The sequence below is a fragment of the Neophocaena asiaeorientalis genome, unplaced genomic scaffold, assembly GCF_003031525.2.
Source record: "Neophocaena asiaeorientalis asiaeorientalis breed wild unplaced genomic scaffold, Neophocaena_asiaeorientalis_V1.1 scaffold121, whole genome shotgun sequence".
Taxonomy (NCBI): Eukaryota; Metazoa; Chordata; class Mammalia; order Artiodactyla; family Phocoenidae; genus Neophocaena; species Neophocaena asiaeorientalis.
In genome coordinates, this window is record NW_020172142.1 from 144,211 (window position 1) to 167,554 (window position 23,344).

At 41.7% G+C, this 23,344-nt stretch overlaps 1 protein-coding gene across 2 annotated transcripts in view; it reads left to right on the forward strand.

Annotated features, from left to right (window-relative positions):
• The first annotated feature begins 322 nt into the window (after positions 1 to 322).
• The window catches only part of MOBP (myelin associated oligodendrocyte basic protein), a 28,809-nt gene continuing 5,787 nt past the window's right edge, over positions 323 to 23,344 (forward strand). The window contains exons 1-4 of one of the 2 annotated variants that reach the window (XM_024754143.1): positions 323 to 381; positions 3,067 to 3,144; positions 19,511 to 19,720; positions 20,030 to 20,429. In XM_024754143.1, the coding sequence (XP_024609911.1) occupies positions 19,515 to 19,720; positions 20,030 to 20,285 (462 nt within the window). In that variant the 5' untranslated portion in view covers positions 323 to 381; positions 3,067 to 3,144; positions 19,511 to 19,514 and the 3' untranslated portion in view covers positions 20,286 to 20,429. Of the gene's footprint in view, positions 382 to 3,066; positions 3,145 to 19,510; positions 19,721 to 20,029; positions 20,430 to 23,344 lie in introns of those variants that run through there. The other variant, XM_024754150.1, reaches the window with a different exon arrangement.

The following is a 23,344-nucleotide window of genomic DNA, read 5'->3' on the forward strand; positions in this document are numbered from 1 at the left end:
GGTGTGTGTGTGTGTGTGATACAGTTGTAGCTTAGCTTAGCTTTTGTTTAGATTTTCTTTTGCTCTTTGTTTTGGTCTTTGTCTTTGTCTTTGTTTGGCCTTTGTTTTGTCTTTGTTTCATTCTTTGTTTAAACTTTCTTTGGCTTTTGTTTGGTCTTTCTTTAGCCTTTTGTTTAAACCTTGTGTGGCCTTTTTGTAGTCTTTGTGCAGCTTTTGTTTTCAAGTGGATCTTGGCTGAGAACTCATCAAAAACACCTTGTGTAATGAAAACCCCGGATATATAATCTGTCCCTATATATTCTGCATGCATTGAGGTAGCCTCAACCCCCCCAGGGATCTGGTGCAGACGTGGAACCTGTTTCACACAACTGCTACTTGAAGGTAAGGTGATGCCACTGGTTTTCATCTCACTTCATGTTCTGCTTCATCTTCAGGTGGCAAGTGCACATTTTTGTATGGGCTGTTTCTTTATATCCCAGGGGAGACGAGGTAACAACAGTCAAGATTGGGAGGAGATAGAAGAATGGAGGAGATAAGCACAGAGGACACCAAGGTTATTCCACTGCGGGCAGAGGGCCTTCCTGGAAGGTTCTGGCTAGTGTTCGGGATTGTCTGAGACTCAGGAAAGTCTCCGAACCTTAATCCAAGTCCTCCTGTCTCATGTTACTGGAGCTAGATCAATAGCATTTACTGGCTTTTTCTTCTTTTCCCCTATTTCTTCTTTTATTGCTTGTCATAATTTGAGAAAGAGTTTTTCTTCTTATGTAGGAAGGGCTTCTTTCCTCATACAGCCGGGTTTATGTGTGGGGAGTACTAGTGGAACAACAAAGCCTAAATCTTGCTAGAATTTTGCTCCCTGTAGACTCGCAGCCTTCAATGGAAGGACGCTGATGCTTTGTCTTGTACAGAATTTCCTGAAAATCACAGAGTTTTTCAATGTTGTGGTTGACAGAAAAAGGAATGAAAAGATTATGTGTCGGGGGAATAAAGTAATGAACCTGGCTAGAATACCAGGAGGAAAATGGGGGAAAGTATTTTGAATGCTTTGTGAATAAAACATGAGAGAGAACAGACCGCCGTCAGATGCACGGTTATGCCATTTTACGTTCATCTAGAAAAACAGGAGAATGCCTTGGTGGGTGGATTTAAAAATTTTTTCGGATTTACAAAAAAATTACCAACAGTACAAAAATTTCAGATGTACCCCCATCAGCCAAATGTTGACATTTTACCATATTTGCTTTATCACTCTCTCTCTGTATACACATTTATATATTTTCTTCTGAGACTTTTGAGACTATATTACAGACATGATCCAAATCAGAAAATTAACATTGAGAAAATGGTGTTGTCTAATCTACAGACATCTAGATTTCATCAATTGTCCCAGGAGTTGATCTGGGATCACCCATCACCTTTAGTTGTCACGTCTTTTTAATGTCCTTTAATCTGGAAGAGTCCTGAGACAGTCATTCTCCTTCATGATCTTGACCGTTTTGAAGAGTATAGGCCCGTTATTTTGTTAAATGCCCTCAATTTGGGCTTGGTCTGATGTCTTCTCATGATTAGGTCAGGAGTATGCAGTTTTGGGAGGAATAGGCTTGCATTTTAGATCATACATAGCCAAATTCATTCTTGAATTGTACAAGCTTAAATTGTACAAATTTGAATTGTACAAGCTTGAATTGTACAAATTTTTAATTTGAGGTCTTATTCATCTAATGGTAACTAGGATTTTAAATGAGTACCTAAAATCTTACAAGAAAATACAAAAAAATTAAAAATCCAGAGCTTTTACATGTAATTCTCAAATATTCACCAAAAGTGTATAAGTGTTGTCTTTGAATTATAAATGGTACTTATAATGATATGTACATGAACTTGATGGCATGTAGTGAAGTATTTATCAAGATTCTTCATGTGTGTTGGATTCATGTCTACTGCTCTATGAGTATTCATTTCATCAGTGCGATCATTCTTTTCTAAGTAAAATCATCTGCTAAAAACAGAGTTCAATAAAGAGCCGTCCTGATTAGCAACTTTGGGTTCACTGACGTTTACCATGTTGACAGGGTATTTGGTAGAGAAAGAACTTTCATTTCGTTTGTTTGTAAGTGGGAAAACTTCTGTTTGGAGGTATCTGGCAGCTATCATTCCAGAAGTGGAGACTTTGATTTCCTAGCAGACTTCCTTTGTTTGGGGAGTATTACTAAACTGCATTCCTTAGATAAGCAAATATAAAGCATCCATTTTTTTTTTCTCAGAGAAAACTTTGCAGTCATCATAAATCTGAACGTGGGGCAACTGATTAAACTTGATATACGATCTCTGTGGTCAAGTGAATGTATTATGATTTTAACAGAACTCTTCCCTGGATGAGGTAGATAACTATTTTCTTTCCTAAACATGGAGTTAGATTAGAAGTTTGGGGTTCTGCACGTGGTGCACTTTAATGTTGGGGAACCCAGCTTTTGGGAAATGTAGCCTTACTTGTTATGATTGCTTTATCTGGGCCATCGAAGTCACTCTGGAGGTTGAGGAAGTATTTTGACGTAAAGGGTTATGTGTTCCCATGATGAACATTTTCCTATATCTTCCTATCTTGTAATTTTATTGTATGCTGAACACGGTAGATAGTAGATTGTAGAGGTTCTGGATTATGCTAAATTACTGGAGGATCACCTTGATCCTGTCCAGGCTTGGTTTTAGGCCTTGTTAGGGCAGACTTACTTCGTCTTTGCTCTGTCTCCTAGGCATATAAGACCCCTTTGTTTAAACAACACTTCCAAGATCTGAGATGTATTAAGAAAGAAGGGACAGATGGTATGAATAGACACATAAATCTCCGTAGTGCATGAGAAACCAATATTGATATTTTCTAGAAGTTCTCAATTTGATGCCTTGTCAAAGCGGATCCTTCATTGAGTTTATAGTGCAAAAACTACATCATGATCCTTCCTAGGGCTGTGATTGTGAAGCTTGGTGATTACGACACTTGATTGAACTACAATCTCAGTAATCAAAACACTAAATTAACCAGAACGCATTCTACTGCTTCAATTTTAGGGAAAAAAGAAGCCAATGATACCAAGAAAAGCTCATAACAGAGATCTATTCACCAGATGTGTATGGATGAAAATACAGGTACAAATGAATCTCTTTTACTCTTTTGGATCGGCATCTAAATTCTGGTATAATGATTACTAGTATTCAGAATGTCAAAGTAGAATGTAGAATCAGCAAAAGACGGAACAATCAAACTTTCAATAAGAGTTACACGCTTTAAAAAACTATTCCAGGTGTCTCACAGTATTCTAGGTTTGGGGTATAGAAATATGAGAAAAACACTTCCTTGCATCAATCGGAGGGACTATGACCCAAGCCACCATTTGTCCGCCTTTGACGAACCCAGGTACCACAGTGTGTAGTCAAATGGAAAAGGAGACTTCATCCCCTGTAGCCTCAAACTCTACTCAGGAGATTCCTTCCATCTCATTATCTTAACTGAATCCAGCCAGTCTTCTGAGAACAAGGCTTCATCTGTCAGCCTCTCAAGTGAAGGCCATTTTACACTCCAAGTAGCTCCAGATCTGAGAGCGGGGCAGTGTTCTCCCCATTGCCACGTTCAGGCCACTGCTCCTTCACTCTCTAGTTATTCCTTCATAATTTGAAGCTTGTGCTCCATTCCCTGTGTCAGTCTGCATCTGACTTCCCAGTCACTCCTCCTCTTTCACTGATAACTTCATAACCAGACTCCGTACTCCCCCACTCCCTCTCCACTTCAGCTCCATCCATTGACTTAGATGACTTTAGTGTCCATGTGACTAAACTATCACTACTCCAGTGAATTATCCACTCTGTCTCATCCATCCACCGTCGTGCTGTGGAACTTAGCAATACTCGAAACTACTCAATCTCTGAATCAAACAGTGCAAACATCTAGCATCTCATTCACAACCTTCCTTTTTTCAACTTTATTTGTTAAGTGCCCCACTATGACTATTCTTTCACTAGGTGCTTCTGATTGACTTGCCCCTTCACCTCCCCATCCATTTATGAATCCATTCACCCACCCATTCAACAATTCATTCACCCATCCATTCATCAATCACTCATTTCTACCTTTTATTTTCTTCCTGTTATGAATAGATGTTAGGATTTATCACTTCAATTTTTCTCCTGCAAATTCTCTGGCAAACTCCAATCCTAGATGAACCTATATGTCTTCTCCATGTCTCCACCCAGGCTGCTAAGAACATCTGGAGAAAAACACAATGAAGCAGATTGGTACCACTGCAAATTAATGATCAGTGACCTCAACTAGGCCATCAAAAATACCCAGTAGCTTGGTCTAAAAATTTATGCAAAATCTATTTTAAGCCCATTCTATTCTTCTTAAATCTCCAATTCTCTCTCAGCTGATAACCTTGCCTCTGTTTCACTGGAAAAATGGAAGCTATTAGATGGGAACTTCATACAGCCAGTGTTTTCCCTCCTCCAACAAAAGCCAACCCTTCTACATGTGCTCCGAACTCTATCTCCTCGGGTTTCACTCAAGAACATTAATTATTTTACCTCTTTCTTATTTTATTTCAATCTCTTCCTCTCTATTAGACCCTTTTCCATCAGCATTTATGCATGCTCTCAAATGTCTCATTACAACAAAAAATAGATCAACAAATGAACAAATCACCGTTCCCCACCTCCAAAAAAAAAAAAACCCCTATCTTCCACCAATCTCCTCCCCTTTACTCTCAAATTTCTGGCCTGAGTTGCCTATAGTTTCTCTTTCCAATTCCTCAGCCCCTTTTCCCTCTAACTTGTTTCAACCACTCCATGGAGACAATTCTTGTTAAATTCACCAAATATTTCCATATCACTTAAGCTAATGTACTTTTTATAGTCTTCATATCACACCACCTCTCAGAATCATTCTACAACTTTGACCACTCCCTATGTTGAAATAATCCTTCCTCTGGCTTCTACGACACCACGTGCTCCAGTTTCCCTCCGTCCTCTCTGATTCTTCTCTTTTTCCTTTGCCAATCACTGTTCCTCCACCTAAACTGCAAATGTGGGAGTGCCCCAGGACATAGTCATACCCTCTTCTCATTCCACGTTCTGCCACCTGGGCAATCCCTTCCATCCCCACGGCTTCAATTGCCACCTATACTCCAACAACTTTCGAATTCTATCTCCTGCCCACACTTCTCTGAACTCTCCACTTGATGTCTCTATCTAGATGCCCCTCAAACACCTCAACTCGAGTGCATCTAAAACTGAACTCATGATTTAGCCTCTTCCTTCAAAGCTTCTCCTCCAGTGGATGCTTCCACCACCGACATAGTTGTTCAAACTATATACCTTGGAGTCACCTTTGACGACTCTTGCTTCTTTGAGGAGGTGAATGATTTCAGTAAAATATGGTAAATACAAATTACAAAATGGAACAAAGATAAGTGGCATTTCATCAAACTGAGGAAGTCTACCGGTAATCACTGCTATTGGCTGACTCAGACGGTGGCCTTGGACATAAAATTTGGGAAAAGGTGTGGTTGACAATCAGTGCTTATTTCAGCTCATCTCTAGCCTGGTCTCTTTGTCTCCCTGAGACTGACGCCCTTGGAGAACACAAAGGCAGAACCCGAGGCAGATTAGAAGCTCTCACCATACAATAGCTGTCAGTGGAGCAATGAATCAGTCCATCGGGTAATTTAGGTTCTCTTCTTTAGCCCCCCCGCCCCTATGACTGTAGGCCAAATTAACATTTAGGTTTTTCTATAAGACAATGCAAATCTGGAAGATTGATTTCCTTCTCCATCATTCAGGAAGAAATTATAAGAGAAAGGATTTGTGTAACCTACATATGTGGGCATTCCAGAATCCCATCATTTTCACAGAGAAAGAGAAACATATTTTCCTTATTTCTTACATCACAAACACTGGATTAAGAAAGACAAATAACTTAATTTTTCGCACCTTGAAAAAATAACAAAATAATAAGACGGTCTCTGTGGAGAGATCATTTTATGTTAAAACCTTAATTCTTAGAATAGCCCTGCTGGGAATCTGACAAAAGCAGCTGGAGTCCTATATGACATCCCAGGGGACAGAAGCCCCTGGGAATTTTAAAGACACTTTCAAATCAATCATGCTTAATACTCATTCATCGAGTAGAAGGAGCAGCAGAACCCTGAGGATTCAGAGAGAAATCCTTCCCTCAGAGAGTTCAAACTCAGGTCACAGACCTACAGCCAATTATAACATAGTGGGATGTGTTCACCAACAGAAGTATGTACAAATTATAGCCCAGAGGAGGGGTGGATCCTTTGACGAGGTGAGACCTTAGCTGGGTTGTTCAGAATGAATAGGAGTTTACTACACAACCATGATGGGGAAAAGGCATTCCAGGAAAAGGAAACAGTATGTTCAGGGGCATATCTTTTGATCATGGGATGATGCTTCTGTCCTAAAGCAGTTGCGGGGGGTGGGGGGAGGTGGGAGACAAAGGGGAAAGGTGGACAGGGACCAAATCATGGGGAGTCTTATGTGCCATATTATTAAAGAAGCAAGGACTTTGCTCTGTAACTGGGGAGAGTCTCCGTGGTTTTGTGTAGGGAATGGATAGATGTGGAGACAGACTCGTGTTTTTGGTTCCTTCTCCTGGACTCTCTTGTCCCCTGTCTGTAGAAAAGTATGGGATTATTCATTCACCTACAATCCTAGTGCAAGTTCTCTTGATAAGCTAAAACCATGTATTTTGAAATTTTAGGTGTAAGAAAATGATGAACATTGTGTTATTAAAATTACATTCAGAAAATTACTGTACTTCTTACATGTTTATCGAGCTCCGCTATAATAAGCAAGGTTTTCACTCCTAAAACATTTTCTAAATATATTATCTTTGTGCTAAGGATACCAACCTTGGTCACACTTGTTCCCTTCCCTACGATAGCCGGGGGTTAGGCAGAGTTTGTTCAATCAGAAAGGGTTTTTGCATGGGTCTGTGAGATAGTTATCTGTGCACAGTGTGGTCCTTGGACCACTGTAATTTGTCTTTATCACCTGGAAACAAAGCAAAGCAATGAGGGCTTTGTTTTGTCTTGCCAAATGAGTTGCCAGCTTCAAGACAACAGTATCCTCTTATGCTATTATGTTTCCATAGCTTCAGCAGCTCCCCAAATCAGTGCTGGAGCTTGGCAAGATGACGCTCTCTGTGGAAAAGCAAAGCACTCTGATTCAAAATAAATATCTGTATGAAGCTTTCTGTTACGGGGGGAACTGGTTTCCCAACAAGAATCTACTGTGCAACATTCAATTAGTAGTAAACAATTTGGTTGCCAAGGAGACAAATGAATAAATGAGTACAAATGGATAACGCCACCCTTAGAGACATCCTGTGGACCAATCAACACGGAAGCCATTGTCTTTTACTGTGTAAATCTACTCTCAGGGGAAAGCATTAGCCCCTGACCTGAGAGAGAATTAGCAAGGTTTAAGAAGCTATTCAAGATCTCTAAGGGAGGTGGTGAATGTGGAATGAATTTGCTCCTCAGTGATAGTGGTTTTCACAGCAGAGGATTTGGGGCTGTGCAGCCTTTGGTAGGATGTGGTAGGGCTACGTGAAAGAAGCCTGGGCCTGCAGTGGAACTTTTGAAGCCTCAGTTTTTAATTCCAGAAACAGCTCCTCAACAAGGCACCCAAGTGCATTCCTCACCTGCAGCAAGCGTGCCCTGTGGCAGCCTGGGACAGTGCCTTGAGCACTGAATGCACCAGCCCCTGTGCCCCTCCCTGCGCTCTCATTGGCTGCCTCTCCCCCTCCTTCAACAACGTTATCCCCTCACCCCCTTTTCAGGCCAGTCAGAAGGGGCGTGAATTGACATTCCCTGGCTGCTATTGTCTCTTTCCTTGAGTCCTACAGAATTAAACGTATTTGTATATGATTACTAGCTTTTAAAGATTCATCTCTTTCTATTATTTGCCCATTTAAAAATATTTGTAGCTTGTTTTTTCTTAAACATTCTGATTATTAAAACTTTATACTTTTATGTATTCATACATTTTCTTCTATACTGGCACAGGTCTTTTAACTTGTAACCACAGTGGTATCTTTTATTCTATAAAATCATAATCTTTGCTTCCCTCCTCTTCACATGTGCTGAGTTAGAAGCTGCATACTGTCAGGATTAGGAATACAGACTAGCCTACCTTGGTTGGAATCCTGGGGCTCCCGTGTTCTAGCTCTGTGTCCTTGGGTGGGTTATCTGACTTCTCTGTATCTCAGCTTACTCATTTGTAAAGCGGGGCTATTGTGAGGTCGTGAGAATTGAGTTAAACACATAAAGCCCTTGAATAGTGTTTGGCTTCCATCTCATGACATGTTTGCTATCATTTTTCTTGTTGGGGTCTTTTGTCTACTTCATTTTGTCTCCCTTTTGAGTAGTTAAACCATTTTCCATTTACAAAAAAAATGCCCCCTCTGTTATGAACCATGCTTCTATACATATGTGGGTCTGTTTCTGGGCTCTCTATTCTGTTCCATTGATTTATTGGTCTATTCTCAAGCCAATACTCTACTGTCTTAATTAGTATAGTTTATGATGAGCGTTGATACTTGGTAGGACAAAACCCTATTCTTATTCAAAATTGTCTTGGCTCGTCTTGGTCCCTTATACTTCCATAAGAACCATGAAATCATCTTGTTAATTACATGAAAATCTGATATATTTATTGGAATTGCATTAAATTTATAGATTTATTAAGAGATAGCATACTTAGGATATTGGCTATTTCTTTTGCAGCCTTCAAAAGGATTTGCAAATTTCTTCATGAAAGTCTCGCGATTCCTTTATCAGATATACTTCTACCTGTAGGTGTCCTATGGTTTTGTAGTCAGTGTGAATGGCTTCTTTTACTTTTACATTTTCAGATTGGATCCTCTTGACCTACAGAAATGATTTTGATTTTGGCGCATTGATCTTGGGTCCAGAAATCTCACTGGACTTTCTTTAAGTTCTAACAGCTTGCGGAGTCTCACGGTTTTTTGTTTTGTTTTATTTTGTATTTTGTACCGGTTAGGATTTCGGGTGCCGTGTTGAAGAGTAGTAATGACAGCATCCTTCTTGGGGTGTCTGATTTGGATGAAAATGTTTCTAAGATTTCACCAGCAGTAAGCTGTGATTGTGGATATTTTGGTAGCTAGCTCCTTATAATGTTAAGGGCATCCCTTTCCCTTACCACTATGCTAAGGGTATTTATCAAGAATGGGAATTGAATTTTTTCCCCACAAGAATTTACACATATTAATTACTGCTTTATTTCTAGGTATCTAAAGATTTTTGTTCCTACTGTGAATAAATTTTTTTCTAGTTATTTTTTTCCATTTCTTATACTCTCTTTCTCCCTGGCTGTTCTCCTGTGTTCCTTTGGCTGTAAATCTCATCTGTATGTCAGATACACTTATATTTATTTCTCATCCTCTCTCTCTCTCGAAATCTCCTGACCCATGTGGCCAATTACCTCCTTTCACAGCTGCTTGGCGGCTTCATAAGTTTCTCAAACTGAACATGCCTCAGACTAAATATTTGACTCTTCCCTTTCCCCATCCCTAAACCTGTTCCCATCTTAGCAAAATGATTCATCATCTAGCTTAATTTCTCTTGGAGAGATCCTGTTTGTCCTTCCTTCCTGCCTACGTTCAATCTATCTTCACGTCCTGTTCATTGCTGGGCTTCCTTTCCTGCTCACTCTCTACTCTGACCTTCAGCAATTTTGAGGAGCTGAGAGGACACTTGGATCAGAATAGGAGGCTGCTGAGTAGGGGCCCTGATGACTGGTGGCTTTGGTGGGTCAAATGGTCAGCAGTAACATGTGTCATTCATGCCAAGGGGCCGGTGAGACCAGACAAGGTACCTATGGCAGAGTCCGGCAGAGAAGGACACCACAAAGACCAGCCACTCCTTCCCTCATTGCCACGAGGACTCTTGGCTTCCCCATACTCTTTTCCACCTTGAGAAGGCATAGAGGGAGGTAAGGAATAGTCCTGATAAGGAGCTGAACTTTAACTGACTACTTATTAGCCAGAGACAGTTTATGCCAGAAACAATCGAGGCAGTATGAATTCAGAGTTTCTCCTGCCCTGTCCCTTCTCCTTTCTTGTAGTATTGTATCAATTATACAATTATAGAGCAATGGAAAAGTTATGTGATTTTCTTTTTTGGTACAACTGAGCTGAATTTTAATAAATCTGAAATTTCTTGCTTTATTAACTTAAAAATTTTTTCCCAAGTATATATTAAACCACCCCTTCCTTAATCCATGTAACGTATTAAGAGATCTTGGGACTGATCGCTGTCCTCCTTTGGAGTTTTGATCTCTGAAGCCAGAATATTGTTCTCACAGAGGGTTCAGGCCCTAGGTAGTCAGTTGCCTCCTGTCCTTCCCATGTTGAGTTCTCTAATCACAAGACAAGGGCAGCCTTTGCTCATGGTTCTGAGGGATCTGATTGACAAGAACTGGATAAATGTACTGTCTTCCAAATACTGACCTGCATCCACCCTTCACTTGGTAGAGCCTGTACCCATTTCCACGTCTGACTTCCCGTGACCCTATGGAGATGTAGCATGGCAACTTACAACTTGCACTGTCTTTCTGTCCAGAGGACCACCTGGGACTAAGGGCCACATGCTGCTTCTATTAAATAATTACCCCACACCCCAACTGCCTTGTAAAAAAGATGGTAGAAAGGAAGGAAGTCTGGATGGAAGGAAGAAAATCCGTTTTATGTTCACGGTTCTCATTTCCACCTGCAGTCTCCTTGGGGAATAGTGAGAGCGTGTTTAAAGATACCTATGACATTGGTAGGTACGTAGAGATGCTAGTGCCATCTCTAGAATATGTAATTGATTTAAGCTTGCTAATTAATTTGCATGAATTAAAAAGTTATAGTGGGCCTACAACCAATCAAAATGGCCATTATTATGAAGTCTACAAATAATAAATGCTGGAGAGGGTGTGGAGAACATGGAACCCTCTTGCACTGCTGGTGGGAATGTAAATTGGTGCAGCCACTGTGGAAAACAGTACAGAGGGTCCTCAAAAAACTAAAAATATAATTACCAAATGATCCAGCAATCCCACTCCTGGGCGTATACCCAGACAAAACTATACTTCAAAAAGATACATGCACCCCTATGTTCACAGCAGCACTATTTACAATAGCCAAGACATGGAAACAACCTAAATGCCCATTGACAGATGAATGGATAAAGAAGATGTGGTACATATATATAATGGAATATTACTCAGCCATAAAAAAGAATGAAATAATGCCATTTGCAGCAACATGAGTGGACCTAGAGATTATTATACTAAGTGAAGTAAGTGAGAAAGAGAAAAATACCATATGATATCACTTACAGGTGGAATCTAAAATATGACACGAACTTATCTACGAAATGGAAACAGACTCACAGACATAGAGAACAGACTTGTGGTTGCCAAGGGGGCGGCGGTGGGGGAGGGAAGGATTGGAAGTTTGGGATTAGCAGATGCAAACTATGGTGTACAGGATAGATAAACAACAAGGTCCTATTGTATAGCACAGGGAACTATATTCAATATCCTGTGATAAACCATAATAGAAAAGAATATGAAAAAGAATATATACCTATAACTGAATCACTTTGCTGTACAGCAAAATTAACATTATAGTATAGTATAGTAAATATAGTATAGTAAATCAACTATACTTCAATAAAATTAATTTTTAAAAAAAGAAACAAAAAAGCGTAGTGAGTTCACAAAGCTTCTTATTTTTTCCTAAAGAGCCCAGTTTTATAACTTTCAAGATCAGTTAGAAAAGTCCCTTCCTGTGTTGCCTTTTTCATTCATCAGACTCTGTTGCCTGAGTTAGAGCAGAGGTCCCTGAGGGATGTGGGACTGCTAAAGAGCATCTGGGGACAGGCAGCGACAGGCTGAGGGCTCCTGCAGCCATTGTGAGAGGCACCCTTTGTTCATGCTCTCCTTACTCAAGCATCTATTGAACACCTGTTCTGAATTAGGCGTCAAACAAAGCTCTGAGGGCAGAACACTTAAGGGCAACCCTACAGGTTCCAGATGCTCTCCTAGAATTATATACAGCACACAAGGCCAGGGCACAAAAGAGGGAGGAGTGATCATTTTTCCTTGGGGGAAGGGAAGGCTCTGGAAAGTCTCCCCAGGAAGTGACTTGGCTTTGGGCTGAGCCCCAAGGTGTTAGAAGCATTTGCTATGTAACTGTTGGTGGGAAGGAAGTAGGCGGAAGGAGCCCTAAGGCTCAAGGTCCAAAGGCTGAAATAATCCTGCCTCTTGGGGGCCAGGAAAAGCTGGGTTGGGCTGGATGTACTCACCAGGGGAGAGACCCTCCTTGAATAAAAGCCTTATTATAGAAAAAAAGTAATCTTCCCCATGGACTTTTGCCTGCATCTCCTTGGCCAGAATGTGGTCACATAGGGAGTTGTATATATTTAACTGGGCATATCATGCTGCCAAACAAAATCAGGGTTTGTTATTGAAGGGCAGGGCAGATATTGGGTAGTCAGTAATCGTACTGGCGATTATGAGTTTTCTATTATTATTATTATCATTACTATATGATTTGGGTGAGTTTACATAACTTCTTCAGGTTTCAATTTCCTCATCTCTAACATGGGGACAGTAGGGACTACCTGGAGGCTTATATTGGGAATTAAAAATGACAGATATAAAGCATCTGGAGCATAGTAGGTGCACAATAAATAGTGAGGGGAGGTTCTTGTTCTCCCTTTGGTTCCTCTCCTTCACTTCCTTTTTCTCCTTCTTCAAATACCTGCCTCACTTTCCCCTCCTCTGTAGTTTTAGAGTATATGGAGACATCTGGAAAGCCTAGAAGAAATTATACTTTACAGTTTCAAGTTCAGTCACTTTTTTTCTCCTCATCCTGATAGACAGTTTATAATGATATTTGCTTTGCAATTAGGTAGTATAGTTTGTGAAAACATCATGTAGTGTTTATAATGATTTGTTTTTAGCCACGAAAGTAAATAATGATGTCTTTACTTCATTAAGCATTTAATTAATGCTTAAATTAAATGTCATGTGAGATACATAAAAAGTGTGTCTGAAGAAGTCAGTAGAATTAGGTCAAATGAATTTGAATGAATTCTTAGTGAAAGGAAAATGGAGTTTATGAAGCAAGTTATTTGTACTTGGTAGTGCTAGGTTCTTCACCTACTTTATTTTATTTAATACTATCAAAGCCCCTATGAGTTAAATGTTATTATTATTTTTTATTCCCCTCTGTTATGGACTGAATGCTTGTGTCTCCCAAAATTCATATGTTGAAATCTAATCCCCAGTGTGATGGTAGTTGGAGGTGGGACCTTTGGGAGGTGATTATGTTATGAGGGTGGAGACCTCATGAATGGGATTAGTGCCCTTATTACAGAGACCCCGGAGAGCTCCCTCACTCATTCCACCATCTATGAACCAGGAAGTGGGCTCTCAACAGACACAGAATCTGCCAACACCTTCATCTGGGACTCCACAGCCTCCAGACTATGAGAAATAAATTTCTGTTATTCACAAGCTGCCCAATTTATAGTATTTTTTATAGCACCCAAACCGAGGCAGACACCCTCTTTTAGGTGAGAACACTGAGTATATTAATTCAGAATTGTATTTGACTGTTTGTAGCTGAAATAATAGTGGTTTAAACAAGGTGGAAGTTTGTTTCTCCTGTAAAACGTGGTCAGTGTTCAAGGATCCAGGCCTAGAACCACTGTCATCAAGGATTCAGGCTCCTCCAACTTTCTGCTCCACCAAGTGGCTTTATCTGCAAGGTTGAGCTATGATCCAAAAATAAATCGCTAGATTGTAGTTTGCGCCCAAGAATAAACTGCTAGATTGTAGCTTGTTCACATTCTTATCTTCCGTAGATCATTCCAAATTGTTTCTGGAAATACACAGTCTTTCAAAGCACACATGGAACATTTAAAAACGTTGACTGTGAAACATGAAGCTTAACCAATATCAGAGTCATTAATCATACAGACCACTCTCTGACCAGAATGCCTTAAAATCAGAAGTCAATATAATAAAAATAACTTCATACACTTGGAAATTTTACAACAGATTTTTAAAAGTAATTGATGAATCAAAGAAGAACTCATTCATATTTAAATTGAAGAGAAAATGAAAATTTTATGTTAATATTGTGGTATTCAGCTGAAGTCGTATGAAAAAGTTGTAGTCATAAATGCATATGTGAGAAGAGTTTGTCTCAAGAATATGTAAAAAGCACAAGAACATAAGCCTAAAGAAAACTGAAAAGAAGAAATAATAAATGCACTCAGAAACTAATGGACTAGGGAAAAAAAGAACAAAGACAAGCAGGAAACCCAAGAGCTTGTTTTTGAAAAGAATTGTAAAGTGGATAAGTTCTGGCAAGATTAATCAAGAAAATGAGAGAAGATGCAAATATATGATATAAACCATAAAGGGGGCTGCAACTATAAATTTATCACAGATTTTAAAAGCTATAGGAAAATGCTATGAGTGACATTACGTCTACATCTATAAAACTTTATTTAAAAAATGAATGATTTTTCCAAGTATATAATTTGAAAAGTATGTAAGGTATGGTCTGACATTTTATTAGCTATATATTTACATGTAAATATTCTCAAGGCAAAAAATACGTTCAAATATTTTTACGTGGTTAACTATGAGATAAGAATTTAGGAATTTTTATCATTTTCCTTCGTCCAAGTTTTAAAATTCTCAACAGTGAATAAGGTCTTAAAACCTACTAAGGACTGGTGAGGGAGGGACAGAGGAAGCACCCATGGGTCACACTCCCCTCGGGACCCTGCCTGAGTTTACATTGCAGCCCCCCACTGTGAGCCTCTGTGCTCTGGCAGGAGGTGCTGGCCACCGTACTGTCCTGATGTCTCCCCACGTCATCCTCTACCATTCCTTTCTTCAGGGAGCTGTTTCCCCAACTTTCAGTCTTTTTCACCCTGGGACATGGACCCATGCACTTCTGCAGCCTTATCCCATCCTTGGACCCAACTCCAGTTCCCCAAAGTTCAGGCTGGTCCCATCGCCTGGACACCTGCTCCCTAGAGAGGAGGGCTGAGCACAGGGAACTCAGACCATGTTGAGCCTGGTCAGACGGCACCGGGTGCTGGAGTCACAGGGACCTGGGTTCAAATCCCTGTTCGCCTCTTACTGGCTTTTTGAACTTGGTCATACTCCTTACTTATCTCATCTTTAGTTTGTTGATGATAATGCCATATTAGAAAAATGAAGTAAAGTATATAAAACAACCACCATATAATAGGGCATCAGGAAATGTGAATTATTTCTTCTGCCATTAGTTATTTGCCTGTAGTTACAACTAATTTACTAGGAAGCCTGGTATGGTGGGAAAGGATGGCTCGTGTGTATGTTGCTATGGCTTAGCATGTGGACCTTAGCATTTCTAAACTGGGGCATGGTGTGGGGCAGAGTTGGAGGGGAGTATATATAACCAATTACAATGTACCCCAAACTAAATGCGGTTCTTCTGCTACCACAGGCAATAGTAGCCAGAGCCTTTCCACTGACTGTTAACATTTTACTAAAGGAAGGGGGGAAATGCTGTGTTAAAGCTGGGTGAATTTTCAGTTGGTTAATCTAGAAGAATGTCAGGGGTCCAGGGCAGAGAACTGCTTTTCCATTAGGAACACATGTGATGAGTAACAAGCGGTTAGGCTGCTCCCTGCTGGACACGGTGGGCGAAGGCGGAGAGTAAGGAGAGTTGCCAGGGAATACTTTGAGAACTTTCCCCTGACGTGCTGGGGAAGAGATGGCTGGGAGGGGGTCTAGATAGGCATAGAGTGGGCCCAGGCATCTTGTCAGGTGGGTGGGAATTGAGAATTCAGTCAGAGCAGAAATTCAGAGTCACAGGAGACTTAAAATCTCCCTCTTACCCCATGCCGGTCATTCATAAAAATCTGGGGCAAGTACTAGATCTTCTGCTATTTGTGATGAGTGCCTGAACAATCTGGGGAAAGATGACCCCAGAAGGCTGGAGGAATTAGGGATGTCTGAGTTGCCTGTGAAACTGAGTAACATCATCTCCATGTGCTGGGAGCCTAAAGAAATGACTCCTGCCGCTTAGTCCTGGAGTGTTTCATTTATTTCCCACGGGAGCAGAAACTTGAGCTGGACTTTGCCACATGTGCAGGGTTTGGTAGGGCTTCGGCAGATCTTTAGGGTCGTAACTGCAATGAATCAGATCCTAAAAATCAATTTTAGTTTCTCATTGGTCTAAAAATGCTTGTTTGTACAAAGCGTTTTTTTGTTTGTTTTTTTTTTTAATATATACTGCTGACCATCTCCTCCTCCTGCAAATTTGCAGATTTCTCTTCTAAGAGTCTGCTACTCCTCCCACCTCCCTGGCTGCCCCTGCTGCTCCTTCTTCCCTAGCTCTTCTTCCTGGAGCTTGAAGGTAGGCCCACTACTCCTCCTGGGAGCCTTCCCTGGCCTGGCTCCTCACTCAGCTCACACCCGGTACATCCACTCCCAAGGTTGTGCCTCTTCCATGAGGTGAAGGACCCTCGAGCCGACAGCTCTAGCTCCTGAGTTTCGGATGCCCATTTCCACATGGATGTCATGAGCGCCTTAAATTCATGATATCCCAGACCAATGAGATGATCTCCCTCCCTCTCATCTACTCAGACTCCCGATCAGCTGATGGCATGACCACACTCCCAGTCACAAGGGCTAGATCCTTCGCAGTGATGGGTAGCTCCTGTGTTACCTCATCACCTGTGTCCTGGCACTGTCACCTCTCCCACATTGCCCTGAAGACCGGGTGGGCTCTCAGGTGGACTGCAATTCACCCTTCTGTATCTTTGCTTAGGAATCAACTGTTCCCAATCCTCCACAAAACCTTATCTCTGCTGTCCAAATCTCAGGGCCAGATGTTTCTACCCATGTTTTACCTGCTTCCCCAGACCAATGTATGGCCCCGCTCTTGTGGACTCTCCGTGCCATTGTCTCAGCACATTCTCATGTTCCACAGCATCCCTTCCTTGTATTGCACTTACTAACATTTATGCAACATTCCTCCATCTACAAGATGTCAGCAGGATGTTTAGCTGATCCATCCCCTCAGTCTCCTCAGAGACTTGTACGTGTTTGGGGTCAATAGGTAGGTTTTGTGGCCATGAGTACACCATGCGCATCCTTGCCCATCTTCCCAGCTGGTGGATACTTTTCTTGAGGATGGGACTAAACATGATTCAGCTTTGCATCCACTACAGAGCCTGAGCACTGTGTCTGGCACAACCTAAACATATCATAAATGCTGAAGTGGATGCTTGAAGGTAACCCTATTAATAATTTAGTATTTATTGTACCTTGAAGAACTCTAATATTAAAAGTTTTGGATAAAGCAGATGAGCCTATAAGAGAAACTGAGACAGAAGGGCTAGAGATGGAGGAGGGAATCTAGGAGAACATGGAGTGACAGGACAGGGAAGCATTTACATGGAGAGAGAGATGGAGCAAGAAGACGCTGGTCTGGCAGCATGGAGGTCTTTATGAGAAACACGTGTCTTTGGGAGGTAGGAACAGAAGCCAGATTGGAGTGTACTGAGGGGGAGGAGACGTAGAAATGGAGAAAGAGAGTGTTGATAACTTCTCAAGAACATTGCCTATAAAAGTGAGGAGTTATAGAGAGGAAAAGAGACATGAAAGTGAGATTCAGAGAGGATTCTCTTTCAAAATGGGATATTCAAGAGCATGATTAAGAGCTTCTGAAGTAGGGAGGACTTTCTGAACTCAAATATAAAACCCTGAGTAAGAACTAGGAAACTTAACTACATAAAAATTAATCTTTTGCACGATAAAAGCAGGTGAAACATTGGGAAACAGCATTTGCAACCTAACAGGTGTAACACATAATATGGACTCTACAGACTGAGGTGCAAAAGGTTGTATTCTCATAACTACACTCAACTTGCTCCTCAGCCCTCACTTCTATCTGTAGCAGAAGGCAACCCTATCAAAAAACAAAAAAGTTACACAACATTATAAATCAACTATACTTCAATAAAAAACAATAGAAACCAACCAACAAACAAAAAATCAAAATATCCCCTCAGAGTAACTCAGTTGTTTTTAATGTATTCATCCTTAAAACCCAGATCATCTTCTCTGTCTTCAAAGAATCCATCCCCTTTTCATGGTTTCCTTTATCTTTGCACATACTTCTGTTGGTCGATGTCACTGTGTCTTGTAATTACATACTGCACGTCTGTGTGTACAACTTGACCTTGAGTCTGCTGAGAGGAGGGACGTTCTCAGTGGCCGGTATACGCACATTACCTGTGTATATTTGTAGACTCTTGTTGGTTAATAGTCATTTAAGTACCCTGTGTGCTTCAGTGTTTTGGAGTGTTAGGTAGGACTATTTCTGCATGTGTCATGTTTCCACAAAGGATGTTGTAGTAATTAAGTTTTTACCCCCCTTTCAGAATATTTCAAGAATCAAAACTCTCTAGTCTCTCCTCTTCCTCCTCTTCCTTTTCCTTTTCAACTGAGGTAAACAGTAAAATGCACAAAAATTAAGTGTAGAGCTCACTGAAGTTTTACATATGTATACACCTGTGTAGTCATCTCCCAGATCAAGATCCAGAACATTTTCCGCCCCCAGCAGGCTCCCTCCTGCCTCTTCTTGGTCAGACCCCACCTCTTCCAAATATAACTATGTTCTTATTTCTAGCACCATGTACTAGACTAGTTTTGCCTGTTTTTGAACCTCATATAAATTGAATCATATAGCGTGTATTCCTTTGTGTTCGGCTTCTTTTGTTCGACATTATGTTTGTGAGATTCAAACATGTTGACCTGTGTCTTACAGTCTGTTCTTTCTCATTCTGGTGTAGTATTTCATTGTATGAATAGAGATTATGCTTTCAATAATAAAGCTTTCTTGGTTTTTTAGAGAAACGGCCATTCCTAAATCTAGAATATTATTTTGCCATAGATGTGTTTGGCTTTGCAATATTTTTTCCTGTCCTAAGTGGGTGGCTAATAAATAAGGGAAAAAAGAGTCCATTTTCAGAAAACATGATTTAAAAATAAAAATTAACAAACTCTTCCCTTATATTGCCTAGGTACAAACTCCTAGGTGTAAGATAGGCTACAGGGATGTATTTGTACAACACGGGGAATATAGCCAATATTTTGTAATAACTGTAAATGGAATGTAACCTTTAAAAATTGTAGTAAATTTTAAAAAAAGAACAAACTCCTGATTGAGTTCATTTCCATAGAGCTGGGCAGGAGATTGACCTTCCAGATTCAGGATGGAGGATAGCCCTGAATGTTAACTTGGACCATGGGAGTAGCAGGGAGTGGGTTCCTTGAGTAGAAAGCTCCCTCACATGAATGTGCTGTTTTATGTCTCCCCACCTCCCCCCGCATCACTGATTTCCAGTGAGATGAGTCAGAAAGTGGTTAAGGAGGGCCCCAGACTCTCCAAGAACCAGAAGTTCTCGGAGCACTTCAGCATACATTGCTGCCCGCCGTTCACCTTCCTCAACTCCAAACGCGAGATTGTGGACCGCAAGTATAGCATCTGTAAAAGTGGCTGCTTCTACCAGAAGAAAGAGGAGGACTGGATCTGCTGTGCCTGCCAGAAGACCAGGTGAGTGGTCTGCGCTGCCACCTGGCGCCTGGGCTGGGCGTTGGCCTCTGTCTCTCAGCTCTGAGTTCCCCCTTCCTGCTCTACTCTGCGATGCTGGGGCTGAGGCTCTGCAAACTGCGCTTCCCCCAATCCCCTGACAGTCGGCTCCCCCCCGTTAGGCTCAGGCATTGGAAGGTACTGGAGGGAGACTGGAAGGTGGGGCGGGGGGAGGAGCAGGGCTGCCTTCCTATTTCCAGCTCCTGTCAGCATCCCTTAAAGCAACAGAGGAGAGCCATTGCTCCAGCCTCCAGCTTCTTTTGGCCCTCTCAGAACCAGCCGCCGCGCAACGTCCCCTCAGAGGCCCAAGCGCCAGCCAGCTGCACCCCCCGCGGTGGTCAGAGCACCAGCCAAGCCACGGTCCCCTCCGAGGTCCGAACGTCAGCCACGCCCCCGCCCAGAAGTCCGACCTCCACCAGCCAAGCAGCGTTCCCCTCAGAAGTCCAAGCAGCAGCCGCGCAGCAGCCCCCAGAAAGGGCCAGGCACCAGCCGTGGGGGGTCCCCCAACAAAGCCTCTAGGTTCTGGTAACACCATCTCTTCCCTTTTGCTCCCCAGCCCTAAGGTTAGTAGCTGCTTCCTGTGTTTACTAACAATAGGTTATCTCAGTGGCCCTCCTTCAGCCTTACCAAACCTGTGTAATCAATCCCCTGCATTAAATCCCCTTGTTTGAAACACCTAGTGTGGCTTCTGTTTTCCACATAGCCACTGTTGGTACAATACTTCAGATGGCAGCACCAGTTGCTTCCTTTGTCTAGTAGGACTGGAAGTGATTAATTTATAAATTCAGAGTATGGACCACAGTAACAGATTGAATTAATGAGGTCCTTGATTCCTGTCCCTCAGAGAAAGAAAGAATGGTGGCTCTAAGGGGTATCTGTGTATGTGCAAAAGGAGAGGTTCAGTCAGTTCATCCATCCCTCCTCCCAACACACTTCATCTGATGTTAACTTCAGTGGCAAGATCATTCATTCATTCATTCATTCAACAATCTTGATTGCATATGTATAGAGTTCCACATACTATACTGGGGGATGGGAACGTGGCCAGAACAAGCCAGGTTGTGTGTGATCCACCAGAACCAAACAAGAGAATAGTTAGTCACAGTGTAGGGTTAAACGCTCTAATACTCTCATAATCAGTATGTGCATTGGGGCTATGGGAGCCTGGAGAATGGCTCTGCCTGTCTGGGGCTTCGCAGAAGTTAGGTTAGAATAAGTAGAGGATAAAAGAGGATGATGCCTGTAGAGAGAATAAGTGAGCCAAAGAGCATATGTTCATCAGCTCCATCTTGGGAAGGTCAGCCTGTTTTTTTTGTTTTTTTTTTAATAGACTTTACTTTTCAGAGCAGTTTTAGGTTCATATCATAGTTGAGCAGAAGGTACAGAGACTTCCCTTATACTCTCTGTCCACACGCACGGCAGGCCAACTCTTTAGTCCTTTTAGTATTTGAAAATGAACCTGTTTTATAAGTTAACAATGGATATAAATTGTATTTTGGATTCTCATAAATACTCTGATGCTCAGAACCTCCATAGCACATAATAGTGTATGCATGTCTCATGATGTTTACAGATTTAGTATGTAGAAGAATCAATTGGGGAGCATGTTAAAATGCTCCCAGAGAATCTAATTCCTTGGGTCACTTGTGAGGTTCTAGGGATCTGCACTGTCAACAAGCAACCAACCCACCCCCAGTGTAGATCAGGTGAGGTTAATTTGGGAAGGAAGTAACAGACTGGTGAGTGACTGGTAAGTCACTAAAACTGTAATAGGAAGTTGTGCGTCAAGTTACCTGGTTGTTAATTTATGCCTTCCTGAGGGGCCTGAGTAATAAGGTCCTAGGACAGGTAAGCTTTGAAATATGGAAGTGGTTAGGAAATGTACAGAGAAGAGGAAATTAATTGTATATGAGGCATGACATCTATGGTGGTGGCTTCAAGCCCACAATCTCCAGTGAGCTGTGTGATGGCTGTTTGGTTGGCCGGGAGTTGAATGAACCAGGACATGGAAAGGAGATGGAAGACAATGAAAGCCAATTTCATCTGAGCCACAGATTTGTCTGGATTCAGCCTTGCTGAATTCACTTAAACTCAAGAGATATTTTAGTGTTGGTGTATTTTGACTCCCTCAGTTAACCATCCTCGGTGGGTATCGGGGAAGACACCTCTATAGTCTGTCATTGCCTCCTCAGCTGTCGTCCATTCCCTGGGACCAAGGGACCTGACAGGCTCCATTAATAATGTCCCACGACATCACAGATGCACCATCTGAGCCCTTCCTACGATACTCATTCTCCCTTCTCAGGTTCCCCAAGGTCCTAAGGTAATGCATTAGAGACATTGCTTCGCCATGCTGTATGCGCTATGCATACATACTCTATTGACACTAAGTGACTGTCCTAAATCAAAGGGGTGGGAGGAAGATTAATGGGAAAAAATTCATTCTCAAGCAGAGCTACTAAATTACATGTGAAGAAAGGGTCAAAAAAGTTTTCCTGAAGCAGGCTTGCTTTCTGAAATGGTGCCATTCTTGAGGTCTGACCCTTTGAGGTCAAACAATTTTGACAAAGGACTTTTGTGTCCTTAGTAATTCCCTTGGATACATCTTTTCAAAAACCAGTGAATATTTAAATCTTAGGATCCAATAGGTATGATTCCTTGCATCCTGATTGAACATGCCAGCATTCTCATATTTGATGGAAAGAAACCATGGCATCTCCCTTTTAGTTTGTTTTACTCTCAGTTCTTCAAGGTTTTAGTATTTCACAGGTCATCCTGGCCTTTAGGGTTAAGACGTGTTTCCTGAGCTGAGACTCTTCTGGCTCCTTGGTGCTCTGCTTTCAGGAGCTAAGATCTGTGGTTTTCTGAAAACTTCTGTGGCTGTGGCTTTGAGTGACTAATTTGGGGCCAGTCACACATATGTGAGCAGTACTGTGTGTGCCTTTGATGTGTTCTTTCACAGCATTGCCTTGTACAAACTGAGCCCTGCACACAAGAAGCCTGGAGGACCAATCTATTTCCATATGTATTTTCAAGCCTGGTCATCAAGACCACGTGTACAGCACTGCACCAAACTCTGGGCAATCAGCGGGGATGATGTATGCCCCTGGTCCTGCTGCTCAGATGGTATTTATGAGTGGCCCATCTCTCAGTGATGCTGCTGTTCCCTGAGTAACAACCCTGAGCTCGGGAGTTAGCCCACAGTCAGTGGTCGCACCTGTATATAGTTTTCGGTTTGTTTGCAATGACCAGGACTGCCAAAGGAAAATGCAATTATAAACATTTACATACTTGACAAGCTAGGATTTACTTCAGAAGAGCGCCGACCCATGAGCAATTACTGTGAGGGGTCCGAGGGTATGCACTAACAGACCCAGGCTCCGGGGCCAGCTGCTAAGTTTCAGGCTCTTAGATAGAGGTAGTCTGCCTGCTTTTCAGGTCTGCACACCCAAACTTATTCCAGACACTTTCTATGATGTGACTTGTCCTCCTTTTGTCTTCCTGATGCCAAGAGGTACATTCTGCATTTTCACCTTCCAGAAAACCAGAGAGAACTCTCTTTCTTTGTGCAGGATTGGGTAAACTAGC